General features: G+C 33.1%; 1 protein-coding gene across 1 annotated transcript in view; it reads left to right on the top strand.

Moving 5' to 3' along the window:
- Positions 1–4266: 4266 nt before the first annotated feature.
- Positions 4267–18019, top strand: part of LOC145283556 (heat shock 70 kDa protein 12A-like) — a 467888-nt gene continuing 454135 nt past the window's right edge. Inside the window, exon 1 of the mRNA XM_080132440.1 lies at positions 4267–5186. Coding sequence (XP_079988566.1) covers positions 4739–5186 — 448 coding nt within the window. The 5' untranslated portion in view covers positions 4267–4738. The remainder of the gene's footprint in view (positions 5187–18019) is intronic.

Below are 18019 nucleotides of genomic sequence, written 5' to 3' on the forward strand. Positions count from 1 at the left end.
GACCATATACAATGGTATGAACTACTGACATAATAGCTGGCCATAGCTGAAGACTAAGAAACTGTTAATAGTAGAAAAGCAGGAATGCGACTATATTGTCGCTGGCTTGAAAAATACGTGTCAGGCGGCTTGGCGTGGAAACGATCGGTAATAAATGCCTTTTCTTTCAACTGAAAAAACCTTGTGTTGGATTTTATTCCTTTGTTTCTTTGTGAAACTTTCATACGCAACGTCGAGTCCGTATTAAAATACAACTACCACATTACATTATTCGTCTTTGTCTTCTTCTTCTTCTTCTTCTTCTTCTTCTTCCTCTTCCTCTTCCTCTTCTTCTTCTTCTTCTTCTTCTTCTTCTTCTTCTTCTTCTTCTTATTATTATTATTGTTGTCCTCGCCATTTAACTTGACTATGTAAATTTCTTTTTACCTGTAAATAAAACAACTATCATTACTTTTGGCGCAACAGTAAGGGAAGCAGTATGTTTTTGACTTCTGAAGATGGGGTATATAAATTAATTGTGGATTATATACATTTTTTATCGCCAGTTGTGTACATATTAAAATTAATACTTGTGTGTTTATATATAATCATTTCATTTGTTCATTCTCCCATTATATTTATTATATTTATATTTATCTCTAGGTAAACACCACCATCTGATCTCATTTCTCTTATATATAATGTTTCCCTTATGTGTCAGTATTTATTTTCCGTAAGGCATAAATTACACCTTTTGCGTTTATTCGGCAAATATTTACTGGTTTTTAACTCAAATTGTATATTCAATGATGTACTTAATATTTTTCCCTTTTCCTTTATATAAGCTGCTCGTGGAGCAGTAGATTTATCGACTCCTATTCTAAATGCGTTTCTAATATTAACTGCAAGATTAATTCAATTATATTTAAATGACATTAGTAGAACCTATATATACGGATCATATTTTTCTTTTAATGACATTATTTTTAGTCAATCATGCATCTTTAATGGATATTTAATATTTCTCCCACGGTTTTTTTTTGTTGCTATTCTAAATTTTTTCGAGCTATTCATAATATAATTTATTTGCTGAAATTATAATATCTTTATATTTATCGTGGTAGAATAGGGGACTTGTACGGATAAAATGCATTTTAGCCTGACAAATCCCCATGGAAATAAAACATGGAAAGTTCTGCGCGGCTTAATTGCCATATATATTATTGACTACATAGTTATATATATATATATATATATATATATGTATATATATATGTATATATATATATGTATATACGTGTGTGTGTATATATATGTATATATATGTATATATATATGTATATATATGTATATATATGTATATATGTGTGTGTGTATATATATGTATATATATATGTATATATATATGTATATATATATATGTATATACATATGTATATATGTGTGTGTGTATATATATGTATATATATGTATATATATGTACATATATATATGTATATATATGTATATATATGCATATATATATGTATATATATGCATATATATATGTATATATATATGTATATATATGTATATATATGCATATATATATGTATATATATGCATATATATATGTATATATATGCATATATATGTATATATATGCATATATATGCATATATATATGCATATATATGTATATATATATGTATATATATATATGTATATGTATATATATGTATATATATATGTACATGTATATATATGTGTGTGTGTGTGTGTGTGTGTGTGAAAAATAGATGTTGAAAATAAAATCGAATGAATTACAATACAATACAGTACAATTTTATTAGACATTAACTTTTTGAATTATTGGCTCTGAATATTACAGAAATATAAATAATTTGATTTTTAAAATTTTAACGGATTGTTTACGCTTAACTTTCAGAGCATTCTTTTAGCTTCACGGGTTACTGTTTTAGGAATTGATTGATTGATTGATTTTAATTTGTTTGTTCTGACGAAAAGATCATTTATCTTTCGCAAAAATGTTTCTCATATATATTTTTATATTTTCTCATAGACAGGTTTTTATATTTTCTCATATATATATATATATATATGGATTTTTACCCTTCACCGGACTATCCATTCATGTGAAATCTTTTTATTATTTTTATTTTGCCTCCTGTTCCCCTTACCTCACCCTTTTTTAACCAAGTAAGATCTTTAACTTACTTGTAGTTTCATTAAATACTTTTATATGCAAAATCCGATCCTGCATTTTGCTAATTCCTGCCCTCTGATGAGAAGGAGAGTATTTCTTCGAAACTCCGCGGATTAAGGACTATCCACTTATCTTGTGCTTCCTTTTTTAAAATTAAATATGTTTTTAACTCTTTTTCAAGATGTCTTTTAACATATTTTATTAATCATTTGTTCATATATATATATATATTCTTTTTCATATTCATGCTTGCAAGTGATGCAGTTTTAACTAAAGTTTATTGTTTAATCAAAACAGGATATCTTTGAAATTCTATGGATTAAGGATTTTTCATTATTATAATTTCTTTTTGCGAATATGATGGATCAATAAATATATCAATTTATTCAGTTTTATTTTCATCACCAATTTTCCAATTTTTATCTTGATAAATTCTAATTTGAAGATAATACTTATATTTATTTTTGAAATTACACACACATATGTTGAGTGTAGTTTTTTTTTTTTTTAAATATTCGATATTAGCGTCTCCTACCTAGGATATCAGGGAATTAGTTTCCCCTAAGAAAGATCGCCCATATATTTTGAACGTAAACAAATATATGTATTACTAGCAGTTCAGTCGGCTTTTCTCGCGTCCTATGTACTGTTCATCATTTTATGTGCATATATATATATATATATATATATATATATATATATATATATATATATATATATATATATATATATATATTAAAAGTTTGACTCATGTCCATGTAACCGACATTTAAAACTTCAAGTGTTTAGACTAAATTGGCGGAGGATTTTGGTAGAGTCTGTAAAGGTCAACTCTTTTAACGTGACCTCTGGGCAGTCAAATTTTCGCTCAAAAACTGATTAAAAAGCTTGCTGCATATCTGAATACCCTTTATGTAAAATTTTGAATGTTTAGACCCAAAATTAGCTGAATAGTTTGCTAGAGACCGCAAAGGTCAAATATTTTGAACTTTAACCTCTTGGCAGCAAAATATTCGGCCAACAACCTAAAAAGCTTGCCCTATGACTGAATACAGTTTATGTAAAGTTTCAAATGTTTAGAGCAAAAATTGGCTGAGTAATTGGCAGAGACAGCACAGGTCAAAATTTAAAAAAAACTTTGACCCTAATTTTTACCCCTTAACATTTATTGTTTTTGGCTCAAATCAAATTAAAAAGTTTGATCTATTCCCAAGTAACTTACATCTAAAATTTCAAGTGTTTAGATCCAAAATTGGCGGAGGAGTTTGGTAGAGTTTTCAAAGGTAAAATAGTCGAACTTTGACGCCTTGACAACCAAATTCTTAGCCTAAATCCGATTAAAAAGATTTTTCCAAATCTCAATACCCCTTATGTCAAATCTCGAGTCTGTAGACTGAAAATTGACAGAGTAGTTTAGTAGAGAAATATACGCACACATATAAACAATTTCAATTTTATAGATATATAGATTTATTTTTTTATTTTACTTTTAAAACAGTACTTCTACGTAATGACTGTACTAGGGATCGAACCTCGAACCATAAGTTCTATGGTCAAGTGCTGATACAGTACGTAGAGTACCGTTTTAAAAAGTATAATAAAAATTTCATATATATATATATATATATATATATATATATATATATATATATATATATATATATATATATATATATATATATATATATATATATATAATCTTCTTACCAGCAGATTATAAATTTAATACTATATAATATATTTTACCAATGATTTTCATACTCTTAATATAATTTTGAAGTTAATTTAGTTAAAAACTTGAAATGTGTTTAGATTTGTTTCTTTTCTCGTTTGAAACGTTTGTCGTTTTAATCGTGTGTCCGGATTGTTTGGCGCATGTCATAGTTTCTTGTCGTTGTTCTGTCATTGTGTTGTTGAATTATCTTTTCGATCCCAACTTCCGTTTGGGCGGGGAACGAATTGCTGTTTTCCTTTATCCGATAAGGACGGACCAACAATGGCACACAACAATAAACGACAAATAAACAAAGCCCCCCCCCCCTTCTCCACAATCTCAGTCCTAACCAAACTTTTTCTGAATTAATCGCCGTTTTTTATCGAATAGGTCTTGAAATTGAGAGAGAGAGAGAGAGAGAGAGAGAGAGAGAGAGAGAGAGAGAGAGAGAGAGAGAGAGAGAGAGAGAGATTTCCGCGCATATTCAAACATATTTTTATGTTTTTTTTTTTTTTTTTTTCTTTTTTTTTTAAGTGGTTGACCTTTCGGAACAACGTAAATCCCCGTTTCTCTTAAAGATCCGGATTACCAAAGTCGGAAAAAAAAAACCTAAAGAGAATTACATCTTATATTTGATACATTCAATATCATCTTTCCTGTGTATTTGGAAGGACATCGTGTTTTTTTCTGTATAATCGTGACTTACAATAACTTATCTTTTGCTGTTTAGAAGAAGAGAAACCAATTTCTATATGGAATTACAAAAAACTAAAGTGAAAGTTCCAAGATACTGAATGCCGCTCAATCAAGCGCCGGTCATCCATTGACTCCGATTCCGCATGGAAATAGATCATTACGAACATCATTTAGAAATAGAAAAAGAAAGGAAACATCCAGCATCACAAATCATGGAAGATTCACCGTTTTCGGATAAGGAAAATACCATGGACGACACCCCGATTCCACCCGTGCGAAGGCGAGAGAAGAAAGAAAGAAGCGTGTCCGATAGGGAGGAAAGGGTCGTGTCATATTTGGGCCCGATCTTCCTGAATAGTATCAACTCGTCAGCTAGGCAGTCGAGTAGCATGACGAGGTATCGTAAATCCTACCCGGTGTCATCACCCTGGACTGTTATGTGCGCCGTTGAGTCAGTGGGCAACGAGGTTAACATCCAGGCGCACCCGTGGGACGTGGAAAAAGGGTGTGATCAGTGGGATAGACATCTCAACGACCCCGTGGATAGTGGATGCCGCTATGACGGCGACGGAGAAGAGTCTGACAAACTAGGTAAGATGCCATTTCACGATATTTGTATTTCGTTTTGTCTTTGGGATTTTTATTGCAGTTCTTTATTCCTAGAATGGCTATATCAGGAATCGACCCAAACCTCATTCTTTGTATCAGATTTGGATTATTTTCTATTATACGAGTGACGTTCCAACAACAAAGCCTTCAATATTTTTAACTAGAAAAAGAGCTGCGAAAACGGCATTGCTAACGAGTAACATTTCGTGCTCTAGAATTTATGTTTCTGCATAGTCACCACCATTTTCAATTCACTTTTGCCAGGAATTCAGTGACTTATCTCTGCTTCTGGTGCACGCCCATGAAAGGAGTTGCTTTCTTAGAGTCCCAAACTATCAATATCTGCAATATCAGATGAAATTTTCAGGTCATGAATGCATAAGTTTAGTCATCATAACGATGAAATTTAAAATCCCCCCCAAATTTATTCGAATGGAAAAATAGGAGGTATTCTTTTTGGAACTCCCCTCATACGAACGACAAAATGAGCTCTTCAGTGCAACTTTAATATTAACTTCGGCTGAGAGCACTTGAAATTTATTTAAAAGGAAAGTAATTGATTAACGGCAAAATTACAATGACAATTTCAATACTATCATTAAGTATCCTTTATAACCAAAGCATCTGTAAAAATGAAAGGAATATATATATATATATATATATATATATATATATATATATATATATATATATATATATATATATATATATATTAGTGTTCGGACGATTATCCGGAATCGGAATCTGGAAAAATATTGGAATCGTCCCCTCACTAATATATATATATATATATATATATATATATTCATGCGTAATAATATAAGGTGATAATATATTGTGTAGAGATTTTTAGTATTTACTTCAGTAGTGCTCAATACGTTAGTAGAGTTTTGTAGTGAAGTAAGAAAATATATTTATGGCAATTAAGCTACACAGAAGCGTCTGCATTTCACACAGAAGCGTCTGCATTTCATTCCTGAAGGTAATCGTCAAGCTAATCACTAATGAAACGCGGACACTTCTGCTTATTAATAAATATATTTTCATATATATATATATATATATATATATATATATATATATATATATATATATATATTCAGGCAAACATTATTAAAAACAGCAGAGATACCTTGCTTAAGGATTCTTTTTTTCAGTTTTTCGATCTTTCGTAAGATTTTTTTAACTTCAAGATGGAAGGTATTTACAAATGTTCCATGGTTCACACGAGCGCTTTCGATTCTTTCTTGAATCATCATCAGGTGGAGATAAAATATTAAAAATAGTAGTGAAATATATAGTTACGAATGATAAAAAGAGTCAATGAAAAGTCGATTAAGATATACATTTACGAGTGATAAAAAACTCGATTAAAAATTAGGATGATAAAAGGCAATGTTAGTAAAACCAGTTGTATACTGGTTATGCTAAACATTTCAGCACATTATTGCTACTTTCAAAATTAATGCTATTTATAGATGGGTGCTGGGTTTTTATATATAGTGCTTCAAGTATTTTTAATTTTTTACAATTACTTTCTCGTTGCAAAATCCTTGTGTTGTCCACGAGGACCTTTCTAAGATTAGAGGGGGGACAGCTACGTTGATTTGTTAAATGCCGGTATATTGAGCTAGTACTGTTCAAATGCATCGTTAATCGACGGGACAATGTTGTTTTTGTATGTCCAATATATGCGTTTTTATTTTCGGAGTTACACTCTCCTAAGGGGCATTGAAATTTGTACACAATATTGGTTGGTATATATATATATATATATACTAGCATGGGTGCCCGGCGTTGCCAGGGTGTTTCGATGTGTGTGTTGAGCAAAAAAATAAATAAATAAAAGTGGTAGTAGGAAAGCAGTCTCGAAGCCGTACCGCGAAGGAGGAAAAGAACGGGGGGAAAACGTGACGTCTTTGCTGTTACGGCCACTGCTAAACTTAAAGTGACTTAGGTTTAAATTAAGGCTAGACAATCGAAAAGAGGAATGACTTTCGAAAATATCGGCGAAAAAAAAGCGACCCATTGCTGTAGACAAGTACCCAGTTTAGGGTGAAAAAAGTAATGTTTTTAGCCATTTTTTTTGTATTTGTTGTCTGAAGTGTCGAGCTTCAAAACGATACTGATCTTGTGAAAATACGTCACCTCTGTAGAAAGTTTTAGGCAGATATGCAAAAATACATACATACATTTATATATTGGTTGCTCAAATTTTCGACCCAAACTGATTAAAAAGCTTGCCCTATTTCTGAACACCCTTTATGTAAAATTTCAAATGTTTAAACCAGAAATTGTCTGAGTAATTTGGTAGAGACCGCAGAGGTCAATTTATTTTAACTTTGACCCCTATTATGACCCCTTAGCATTTATTGTTTTGAGCTGAAATCAAGTTATTAAGTTAGATCCATGTCCATGGAACCTATATCTACAATTTCAATTGTTTGTACCCAAAATTGTTGGAGGAGTTTGGTAGAGTTCTCAAAGGTCCAATCGTTGAATTTTGACCCCTTAATAGCCAAATTTCTGGCCGAAAACGAATTACAAAGATTTTCCCAAATCTCAGTACCCTGTATATCAAATTTCGAGTCTGTAGACTGAAAATTGGCAGAGATATTGTGTAGGGAAATGTACACAAACAGACAGATGCTAGGTCGCCAGAATGACGTCAATACGTATCTTGGTTGCTACAGCAACTAAGCAGAACAAATCATGATAAAATATGAGCATCAAAGAACAAGCAAGGATATTCATAACATACGTCCGTTCAATATCGGCGTTCATCGATGGGAAGTGTGACAAACATAAATAGGTTATATTATGGCTGAATAACGTTACACCTATGTACTCGTTTGTATTTCGAAGTTATAACACACACACACACACAAACATATATCCACACACACATAATACGTTTCGTTATTCAAAACTTTTGTTTCGTAAACCTCCGGTTGACGACCACTGGTCTACTTATCTCTTTAGCGGTATTGTATAAACAGAGCGGTCTAGAAAGAAAATGGCTGCTGAGTTCTTAGAATGCATTCAACAAGTCTTGTAAATAATGTTTATAATTTCATGCAGATTGAAGAAATAAAGATATTCAAACTTGTCATTTATTTTACTCACATTCACCCCAAACAAGGCATATTTCACGCAAGGGGCTACTAATTTGACCATGCCTAAGAAAGACTAACAAGATTTTGGTTTACGTTACATTTGACTTCTGCATATCAGTACAGTTAGGAAAGCAGGCAGCAGGGTTTTTTTTTTAAAGTCTAGCTGTTCTAGGAAAGAAACTATTAAAGTAGAAAGCTTCCTGGCATTTAGGAACCTCAACAGTGAAGGAGTGTGATTTTATTTCTAAGCGTGTTTGTCAAAAATATGTACGTCGAGAGGGGCACAAGTGCAACGAGTTAATCAGCGCACATTCTGTTAAAATACTTGTAAAATAGGCGCAAGAATGCAACATTGCGGCGATAGGTCAGAGGAGCCTAGTTGACAAAATGGGACCTATTAGATTGAAGACCCTTTTTTGGACCCTAATCCAAGAGGGGGAGACTAGTGGTAGATGCACCAGCTCAAATGTGGCAACAATACTCCACGCATGGGCGAATGGCAGCCTTGTAGATGTACAGAATATTCTCAAGTGTGAGTAGTTTCTAGCACGATAGAGGGAGCCCACCTTCCTTGCAGCAGATTTCACAATGTCTCCTGACAATTTCGAAATGATTCAATGGATTTACAAGCGTCGTTCCAGATTGCCTCATTTGCGATGAAAAAGAGTAAAAAATATTAGATTTGGGCGCATCTAAAATAAGATGTGTCCATTTAATCTTAGTGTTTATTGCGGAATGAAAATGCTAATTAAACATTAAGCATGACAAATGTACGGACTTAGTTAAGTTCGTACATTTGTCACGATAGTTTCTTATTATTTCCTTTCCCCTTCCTTCGAGTTTTTGAAATTTCTTTTATCTTCTTTTCACCTTTATATAATCACTTTCATTTTTTTCATTTTTTACCGGAACTTTTTAAAGTGTTTTTTTTTTTTTTTTTTTTTTTACTTTACTTTTGTATAATGACGGCCTTTTCGCCTTTTCTGATGAGAAGCATTAGGTTCGAAATGCCAATATCTTAAGATGTTTCTTCCCTATTTCGTTTTTCTTTAACAGTTATTGACTATTATTAAGCATATTCCCCCATACATTTATATAATAAAAATATTGTTATTGAAAATGTATTCAAACAAATTTATTCAAACAAAAGTTATGATGTTCTTCCTTTTAAAAGATACGTACACTACACTACATCCCCCATATATATATATATATATATATATATATATATATATATATATATATATATATATTAGTAGAGAGAGAGAGATAATTTCCACTGTCTTGAAACTCAGTTGATTTATAGATCAGAGAGTCTGACACATTTGGTCAAAGTATGTAGGTGAGTGGTTAGCATCTCGTCATAGCGATAGCATCGTAATTTGTGTGCATGCGTTTGTTCCCTATTGACTCTGAAACAGTTGGGCCGATTTAAGAAGTTTTATTATCCCACAAGCAGAAAAGTCCAGCCTATAAAATCAATGTGGATTCTGTTATAAGACATGTTTCTTTTTAGAGCACAACTGAATCATGATACTTGATTTTTGTATGTTTAACTTTAATTCAAGTGATTATGTAAAAATAATTTCATAAAATGAACAGTTGGTTGTTTGATAAAATAAGGGCGTATTAGAAATGAATGTTTACAGCACAATTGACCCATGATACTTGACTTTTGCATTTTAAACTTTAACTCAAGCTATTATTTACAGTTATGATGTTCTTCCTTTTAAAAGATACGTACACTACACTACATCCCCACATATATATATATATGTATATATATATATATATGTATATATATATATATATATATATATATATATATATATATATATATATATATGTAGTCCACGTATCTTTAAAAAGGGAAAACATCATAACTTTTGTCATAATGAAAGAGGTTCTTAGATTTTGTTCTGCACGCAGAGGCTTCTCGATTTTTAGTCGTAGAGGGTGAAAGAATGCTCGACTTTTCTTTTCATATATCCCTCAGGAATAGGTGTGGTGCGATAAGGCCCGAGAGAGAAATCCGTTTGGGTTGTCTTTGTCAGTTGTTAATGAGCAACAAGGGAACAAAAAGTCTTGCCGTGAAACACACGCCAACTGCTGTGAAACTCTGGGGAAGGGTTTAGGCATCTTGCTGACACGTGGACACCTAATGAGTGATACTTAATAACTCATCAGGACGTATATCAAGTTTGACAAAGATATTTTTTACTAGGGAGTCACCGCTTATCAAGGCGAAAGGGCCACTTGAGGATAAGGGATAATGGGTATCAGCCGTACAGTTAGACATCACCTTAAGATTGGTAATGGCGGAACTTGGACAGAGTTTGATTACTTAAAAGGAAGGTTCAACAAGAACTATTAAATTTGAAAACAACCACGTTATAGTCAGCTGAGAAGTAGCCCTGCGGTATTGTGTTTAAGTTCTAGGGTAAAAACTTTGTTCAGAAATTTTCGTTTAGTTTTAGACACTGATAGAGAGTGAGATCAGTTATTCAAATGTATTTTACCTGGACGAGTATTTGTTGTGAACATTTTCCAGGGGAAAACCATATATTGAAGCTCAGTCAAGCACGATCTTTTTTTTTAATATTTTTTTTTCGTTTTTTATCACACATTCTTAGCTCACGTTCAATTTTACCTTGCTTAATTTAATAGCAATCTATCACAATGCTCTCTTACTGGAATTCGTTCTCCTTCGCATTAAAAATACAATTTACACAGAGAAAATAGCGTGTATTACATAAATAAATAAACAAACAAACAAACAAACAAACGAAACCAACTGCCATTGGATTCCCAACTGTATTTATGCCACGTTCCTTTCTTTTTCGACATAGCCTCATCAATTAACACTACCCAGCCAACATTCAGGTGAATACAGTTCAGTTCTCTCACAGAAATCCGTTCTCCGCCGCATTCTATAGTTTACGCAGAAACAACCGCGTTTATTAAATACACAAAAACACGAAACTAACTAACATTGGATTCCAGATTTTACATCTAACTCTATCCGTCTGCAACTATTAATTTCGTATCCAACTGTATTTATGTCACGTTCATTCCTTTATCAACCTAGCCCCATCGATTAACAATTCCCAGCCAACATTCAGGTAAATACAGTTTTATGTGCAGCCGATTTACTGTACTTTTTAAGGTGATATTACGAGGAAGAGGTGACTTCTTCTTTTCCAATTAGTTACTTATTCATAATTTATTTTTACACATTGAATTTCTCGAAGTTTCATTAGCCCAATGAAAAAACGCTACGTAAATTGAGGCAGACGACATTGGATTTGGAAGAAAGCCACTATGACGGCAATGCATACACACATGTTTAATTAACAACAACAAATAAAAAACCCGGCGTACTTACACCTAGCATTTATATTGTTAAAACATCTATTTTTGCAGACAAATTACTTTATGTGGATAAATCTTTTGCATAAACGAAACAAGACAAATAAATAAATACATTAAATACTAGCATAAAATAAACATATTTTCATTTTAGACACTGTTTTTCTTTCTGTTTGTCTTTTTTTTATTCTTTTTTCCTTTTTACCTTCCTTTTATTTTCTTCTTCTTTCTTCTTCTTTTTCTTCTTTCCTTCCTTCTTTTTTCTTCTCCTTTTTCTTTTTTTTTCTAGTTTTTGTTCTTTTTGTTCTTTTTCTTCTTTTCTTTCTTTTTCTTCTTTTTTGTTTTTTTCTTCTTTCCTTTTCTTTTTTGGCCAATTGCATTTTTTAACCCCCCCCCGGAAACAAACACTCGGGCAAATTTTTTTTATTATTCTTTTGTTTTGATTTACCCAAAACTACACACACATCGAAACACCCGGGCAACGCCGGGTACCACCGCTAGTATGTATATATATATATATATATATATATATATATATATATATATATATATATATATATATATAGGCGTAAACATCCGCTGTTATGCATAGAATCTCTTAACAATTAAAAAGCATATATGAAGATGTCGTTCATTATGACAGATGGTTGCTGCGTTCTATTGAAAAGCAAATAGTATTGGAAAAAATCAATTCACGATCACTTATATAACAACAATAAAAACAACAAAAAATACAATTGCAGATAATTTTTGTTTTCGAATACTCAGTGAAGACATCCCGTTATTAAGGGGGAAAACAGCGAAGAATCTTGGAAAAGCGATAACATCGCAGGTAGAGAGGTAGCAGATATGTTCAAAACATTTAAACATGTTTGATATAAAAAATATTATTTTGGATTATCGCTTGAAAGCGTTAATGTATCGGCGATCAAGAATAATTTGGCTGCTATCAACAAATTAATTCATTTCTTCTGCAGTAACAAACACCAAACAGAGAAAGATAGAGATGTTTTCATGGTCACTGCTTATTAAGGCCCGGCATCTATTTGAGTATATGGTCTAAAGAGATTGTCAGTTCGATGATGATCACCACCTGGAAAGGACGAGAAACAATAAATGAAATGGACAGAAGATTAATTTGTCACATTTCAAACAACAAATAAAAAATTTCTACAGGACATACATACATAATTACGTAATACATACACACACATACATACTGACGTAATACATACACACATACATACTTACGTAATACATACATACATATTTACGTAATACATACATACTTGCGTAATACACACACATATTACGAAATACATACATACTTACGTAATACATACATACATATATACATACATACTTACATATACATACTTACGAGCACTTGCCATGGAAATAACGATAAAACAAAGACAGGCTCGCAACGTCTTTCCTGTGGGAGACAGATTGCAGGGAAGAGAAAAGAGCATCCCCCGTTAAGCCACGAAGCCTATTTTGTACTCTGTCAAGGCATTATAAGCTGTTTTTAGCAGCTCCTGCCAAGATGTGGCAACAGTACTCTATCCTTGGACGTACTTGGCTTTTATATATAGATAGAGAATTGCATCAGCAGTGAGATATCTTCTGGAGCAATAGAAGGATCCTACCATTTTTCCAGCGACCTTGGCAACTGACTTGATGTATGTGTTCCTTTTCAGGCCAGGAGTAAAGGTCAAACCCAGACGCTTATCAAAACATGGAGCTTCCCCTAGACGATGCCAGATGGGGATCAGAGCGTTGATGATGTAAAGATAGAAGCTTGGTTTTAGATGCATTAAAAGTAACCAGCCACCTCTTCCCTCACTGTACCACGCACTCAAGATCAGAAGCGAAAGAATCGGAGAGAACTTTGTCATTTACAGCCTTAGATGTGTTGCCACAGATGGTCATGTCATCAGCATAGATGTCAACGAAAGATTTTAGTATGTGTTTTGGTAGATCATTGATGTAGATCAGGAAGAGAGTTGGGCCCAGGATGGACCCTTGAGGAACTCCAGCATTAATACTGTGGACCTTCCGTAGTTGTTTTCGTCTCGCCACGTTTTGGCCAAGTAAGTCTCTAGCCGGCTTTGGGTAGATTGAAACCGCTGTCTTCAGACAATTCTCACTTGGAATCGCAGAGATTCAACGTCTGACGAAGGCCAATGGAATAGTTGGCCGAAACGTCATGAAACAACTAAGAGAAGATGAGGATAATAGTCTGCAATAAATAAGAAAATAATAAATAATACTCATCTCAATAATGAATTCCAATTAAAAATAATATACTTTTATTTTGATTTTGATTTTATTGCGATTTGAATTTTTATCCAAGGATAAACGTTTTTTTTTCCTTTTCATATTTGTATTTTATCAAAACTCGATCTTCCAGGTACCGTGTCTAAGTATTTCTTAAGATGTTTTCGATTAGGCCAGTTGCTTCTACAGCATTACGGTATAATGTTTATATCTTTCAGAGACCATTGTTGAGGTCATAATATTTTCTGTTCCCGTTTGTCTCTATCAAGACCATAGTCATTTGGAATGGTTACATGAATAATCAATGCAATCGTTTTAGGGTTGTTTCATACGGCAATGTCTGGTTTGATGGCCTGATCTTTGATACATCTGCACGACTGTATGTCTTCGTCATAGAGCATTGTCACTTTTGCGTTTGCTGTCCTCGTGGAAGGTTCATGTTTCTAGAGGTTTAACTATATGCCAAGTTGCATCTCTCTACAGATCTTCCAATGGAGGTATTTACATACTTTGTTGTGGCAGATAATGTAAAGGTCACCTGCTAATGGAATTTGGCTTCTAGACTTTAGTTGGCCCGGCTTCTCAATCGTTGAGTGTCAAAACCTGCGCTGGCGATTGGTTTGTACGTCAGACATTTTTTAATACATTTTAAAAATTTATTTTACTTCAATTAGTTTTTAAAGATCAGGGGCGCCCCCGAGCCCCTACAGCTAACAGTTGATTTCATTACGATTTGAATTTATGTCTGAGGGCTCTTTTAAGGATAGACTTTGTTCTCTTTATGTTTGCCAACTGTATTTCATTATAGCTTAGTCTTCCAGGAAGTATTTTCAAGTATTTATTAATATTTCTTTTCATAAGGCTAGTTGCTTATATCACAACCAGTATAATGTTTATTTCTCTCAGAGACGATGTCGTTTTTGGAATCTGCGTGAAAGAGGCCGTGAATAAATATTTTACTTTGTTTTCAGTTGTGCCACTTTTGTGAAAAGTGAAATTCTGTAGAATTAAATTGCTTCCCACAATTTCACCAGAGAGAGAGAGAGAGAGAGAGAGAGAGAGAGAGAGAGAGAGAGAGAGAGAGAGAGAGAGAGAGAGAGAGAGAGAGAGAGAGAGAGAGAGAGAGACTGTAACATTTTTATTACAAAAAAAAAAATCTTCAACGGTTTTCATTCTTTGATCTCCGCCATCTACGTGTGCATTGTTGCGTCGTATATTTGCTGTTGATAAGCTGATTAATTCAGGCGAATAAAACGAATCTATAAATATATAATGGAGACTTGTTAGCGGTTAAAAGTTTGTATTAAGAAGAGAAGTTCTGTCACGAGGTGAGAGACCTAAAATTAATTACTTATAAAAGACAGTCTAAAATGAATCTTCTTGTTTAATTTTCTTACTTGACCTTGAAAATGGTCGATGAACGGACAGTCTCGAGGAACTATTCACTCGAACCTCTACATTGTTGGCCAGGTTTGGTCTGTTCGTTTCTAAAACTCTAACAGATTCGAAAATGTTCCAATCCCCGAACATGTGATCATTTCTCATGTACTCATCGACACCTGCTTCTAGCACGTTTTGTCCTGTGAGCTGACCCATGAACCCTCGCATGAATTACGCTAAGTTGGTCCATCTTCGTTCACCGTCAGGCCGTCCCGACATGTAATTATTGTAACACTTCCAAAATTCACACTAGTTAACATAATATCTATCTACTGGTGTAGGATCCCAATATATACCAGAAGTAATTGGGTGGTATCTTAGTGCATCCAAATTGACAGGGTTTGAATCAGATCATATTCAAACTATTCATTTTCTCATTATATTTCACATTATTAGGACTTCTACTTAAGTCTTTCAGACATGCAATCAAAGAGGTTCCCCCTTGCCTATTCGTAGACATTGCAAACACTGTCACTACGCCTAATTTCCAATGCCTCTTTCATACCTTTCTTCTTTTCTTATTCATATTCCGTCAACACTTCTTTTTTCTTCTTTCTCCTTCGTTGTCTCGGTCAATGCTTAGACATGTCAAAGTATCACATATTAGGGACCCAACATCAACGGCGATTAAGTTAGCTAGTATAAAATATATTAACTCAGATCTGCCAACCAGAATTGTTCTCATAGATGTAAAGTTGAGGCAGGGAGCAGCAGGTAAAACGGTAAGAAAAGCAGAGGTATGATGAGATGACGGATGATATCACGTTTTCAAACCGAGAGAAACAAAAATATTCAAATCAGTCTCAATGTGGAAGTCATGCGGATGAGACACCGCCAATAATGTAGAATAATGTAAGCGGAAAATTACGTAGATGTTTCTGTCTGTGTGCGTCACTTGTTTCAGTTTAATTAGAAAGTTAAGAAGTAAATAATTAAGAGACCTTAGTCTCTCTCCTAAGTCATTTTTCTTTAAAATAAAACCTTGGAGAAAACTCTCAGCGAACATCTCCTTGTGTTACTTTCTACATATAAAACAAGCGACTATAAAAGAAATGAATAAAAACCCTCACGCGTATGTACAATCGAATATTGATTTTTGACTGCTGAAAATGTAACAAAAACTTTTTTGTTACCACTGACAGTCCCCGATCATAAATAACCAAGTGCATCTGGGTCTACTGCTCGAAATTTGCGCAGTCATCGGCGAGGCAATTCGGTTTTGAGGGCATAATTTTGAGAGCTCATCAGATTACTTTTATGGGGTTCAATTTGGGCAAGAAATAATTTCAGTGAAAATAGTTCTTATGTTCATAAATAAATGTGAAAAACTAAGAGACATATTATATGATAAAGACTAGCAAAATAATGAGACCGGAAACATAAATTCATAAAATAAATATTGCATATATTGTTAGGTTGCGGGGTTCTGTATATAACTTGGAAGTGTGTATAAAGCACGGATGTATAAACGAGAAGACTAAACCTTGTACATGTTATATAGTCATCTATGTAATGTTCGTTTGGTGGTATAAATGTTCTTCTAATGGATATGTGTATACAGAGTCTATTTACGTTTGTATTTACGTATCACAGTGTGTATATACCCGTGTTCATCTATGGCCGTCTAGCGTTGTGATCGTCTAGCGTTGTATGTGTGTGTATGTACATTTAATTACAGTTTATGACGGGACAAGAATACACATAAATACCTTTACAACACAAAGGACGAATAACACTTCAACATCTGGCCAATCGGGAACATATCTGGTTCATCTTTTGTTTTGTTTAACGGAAATTCCTCCTAACAAACGACAGAGCCTCGAGTTTTATTTTCAGCAAATCTTTTATTCCAGAGTGTTTTTCCTCTTTTGGAAAGTTGCAACGCTGATTCTGATTATCGTCATTTCTGAGCCCCTCTACTCGGAGCCATCTTAAATCTGAAGACCGTCTCTGTCCCTCTCTCGACTCCAACTACTTCTCTCTATATCTCTTAACTCTCTTGAACATATATATATATATATATATATATATATATATATATATGTAACTATTTTTTTGTGATTACATCACTCGGCCACACAAAGACCTAGCACGGGACTTTCAGTCACGTTTTCTGACCAAATGTATTGTTTTTGTCCCTAGGTTTGAAAACCCACTCTGCTTATGTCCACCCATTTTTTCCTTGTAATTGTTTCTAAGTTAACCAAAATATTTTGATAAACATTCCTTTTTTTCAAATATTATATCTGCATAACTTTTTTCTACGTAAGAGTTAACAATAATAATAATAATGTTCAGTATCTAACATTTTACTTTTTAATAATAATTTCTAAAACCATTATCAGCAAAGTCATCTGATGTTGCTCCGGCATAATCCAACAATATGGTTTAAATGGAATATTATAGTAATAGGAAACAAAAATAGATTGTTCGTCAATATTTTTAGAGTCTTTGTAAGACGAGGGGATTCTTTTACAGAGATATTGAAGAAGTAAGAGTCGATAATTTAAAAACATATTAATTATCCACGACTCTGAAAATCATAATCATCTTTCATTAAAAGTTATCGATAAGAGTCAATATTGATTTGTTTTCATATTAAGAAAAAAG

The sequence above is a fragment of the Euprymna scolopes genome, chromosome 8 (genome assembly GCF_053919585.1).
Source record: "Euprymna scolopes isolate OS-2025 chromosome 8, ASM5391958v1, whole genome shotgun sequence".
NCBI lineage: Eukaryota > Metazoa > Mollusca > Cephalopoda > Sepiida > Sepiolidae > Euprymna > Euprymna scolopes.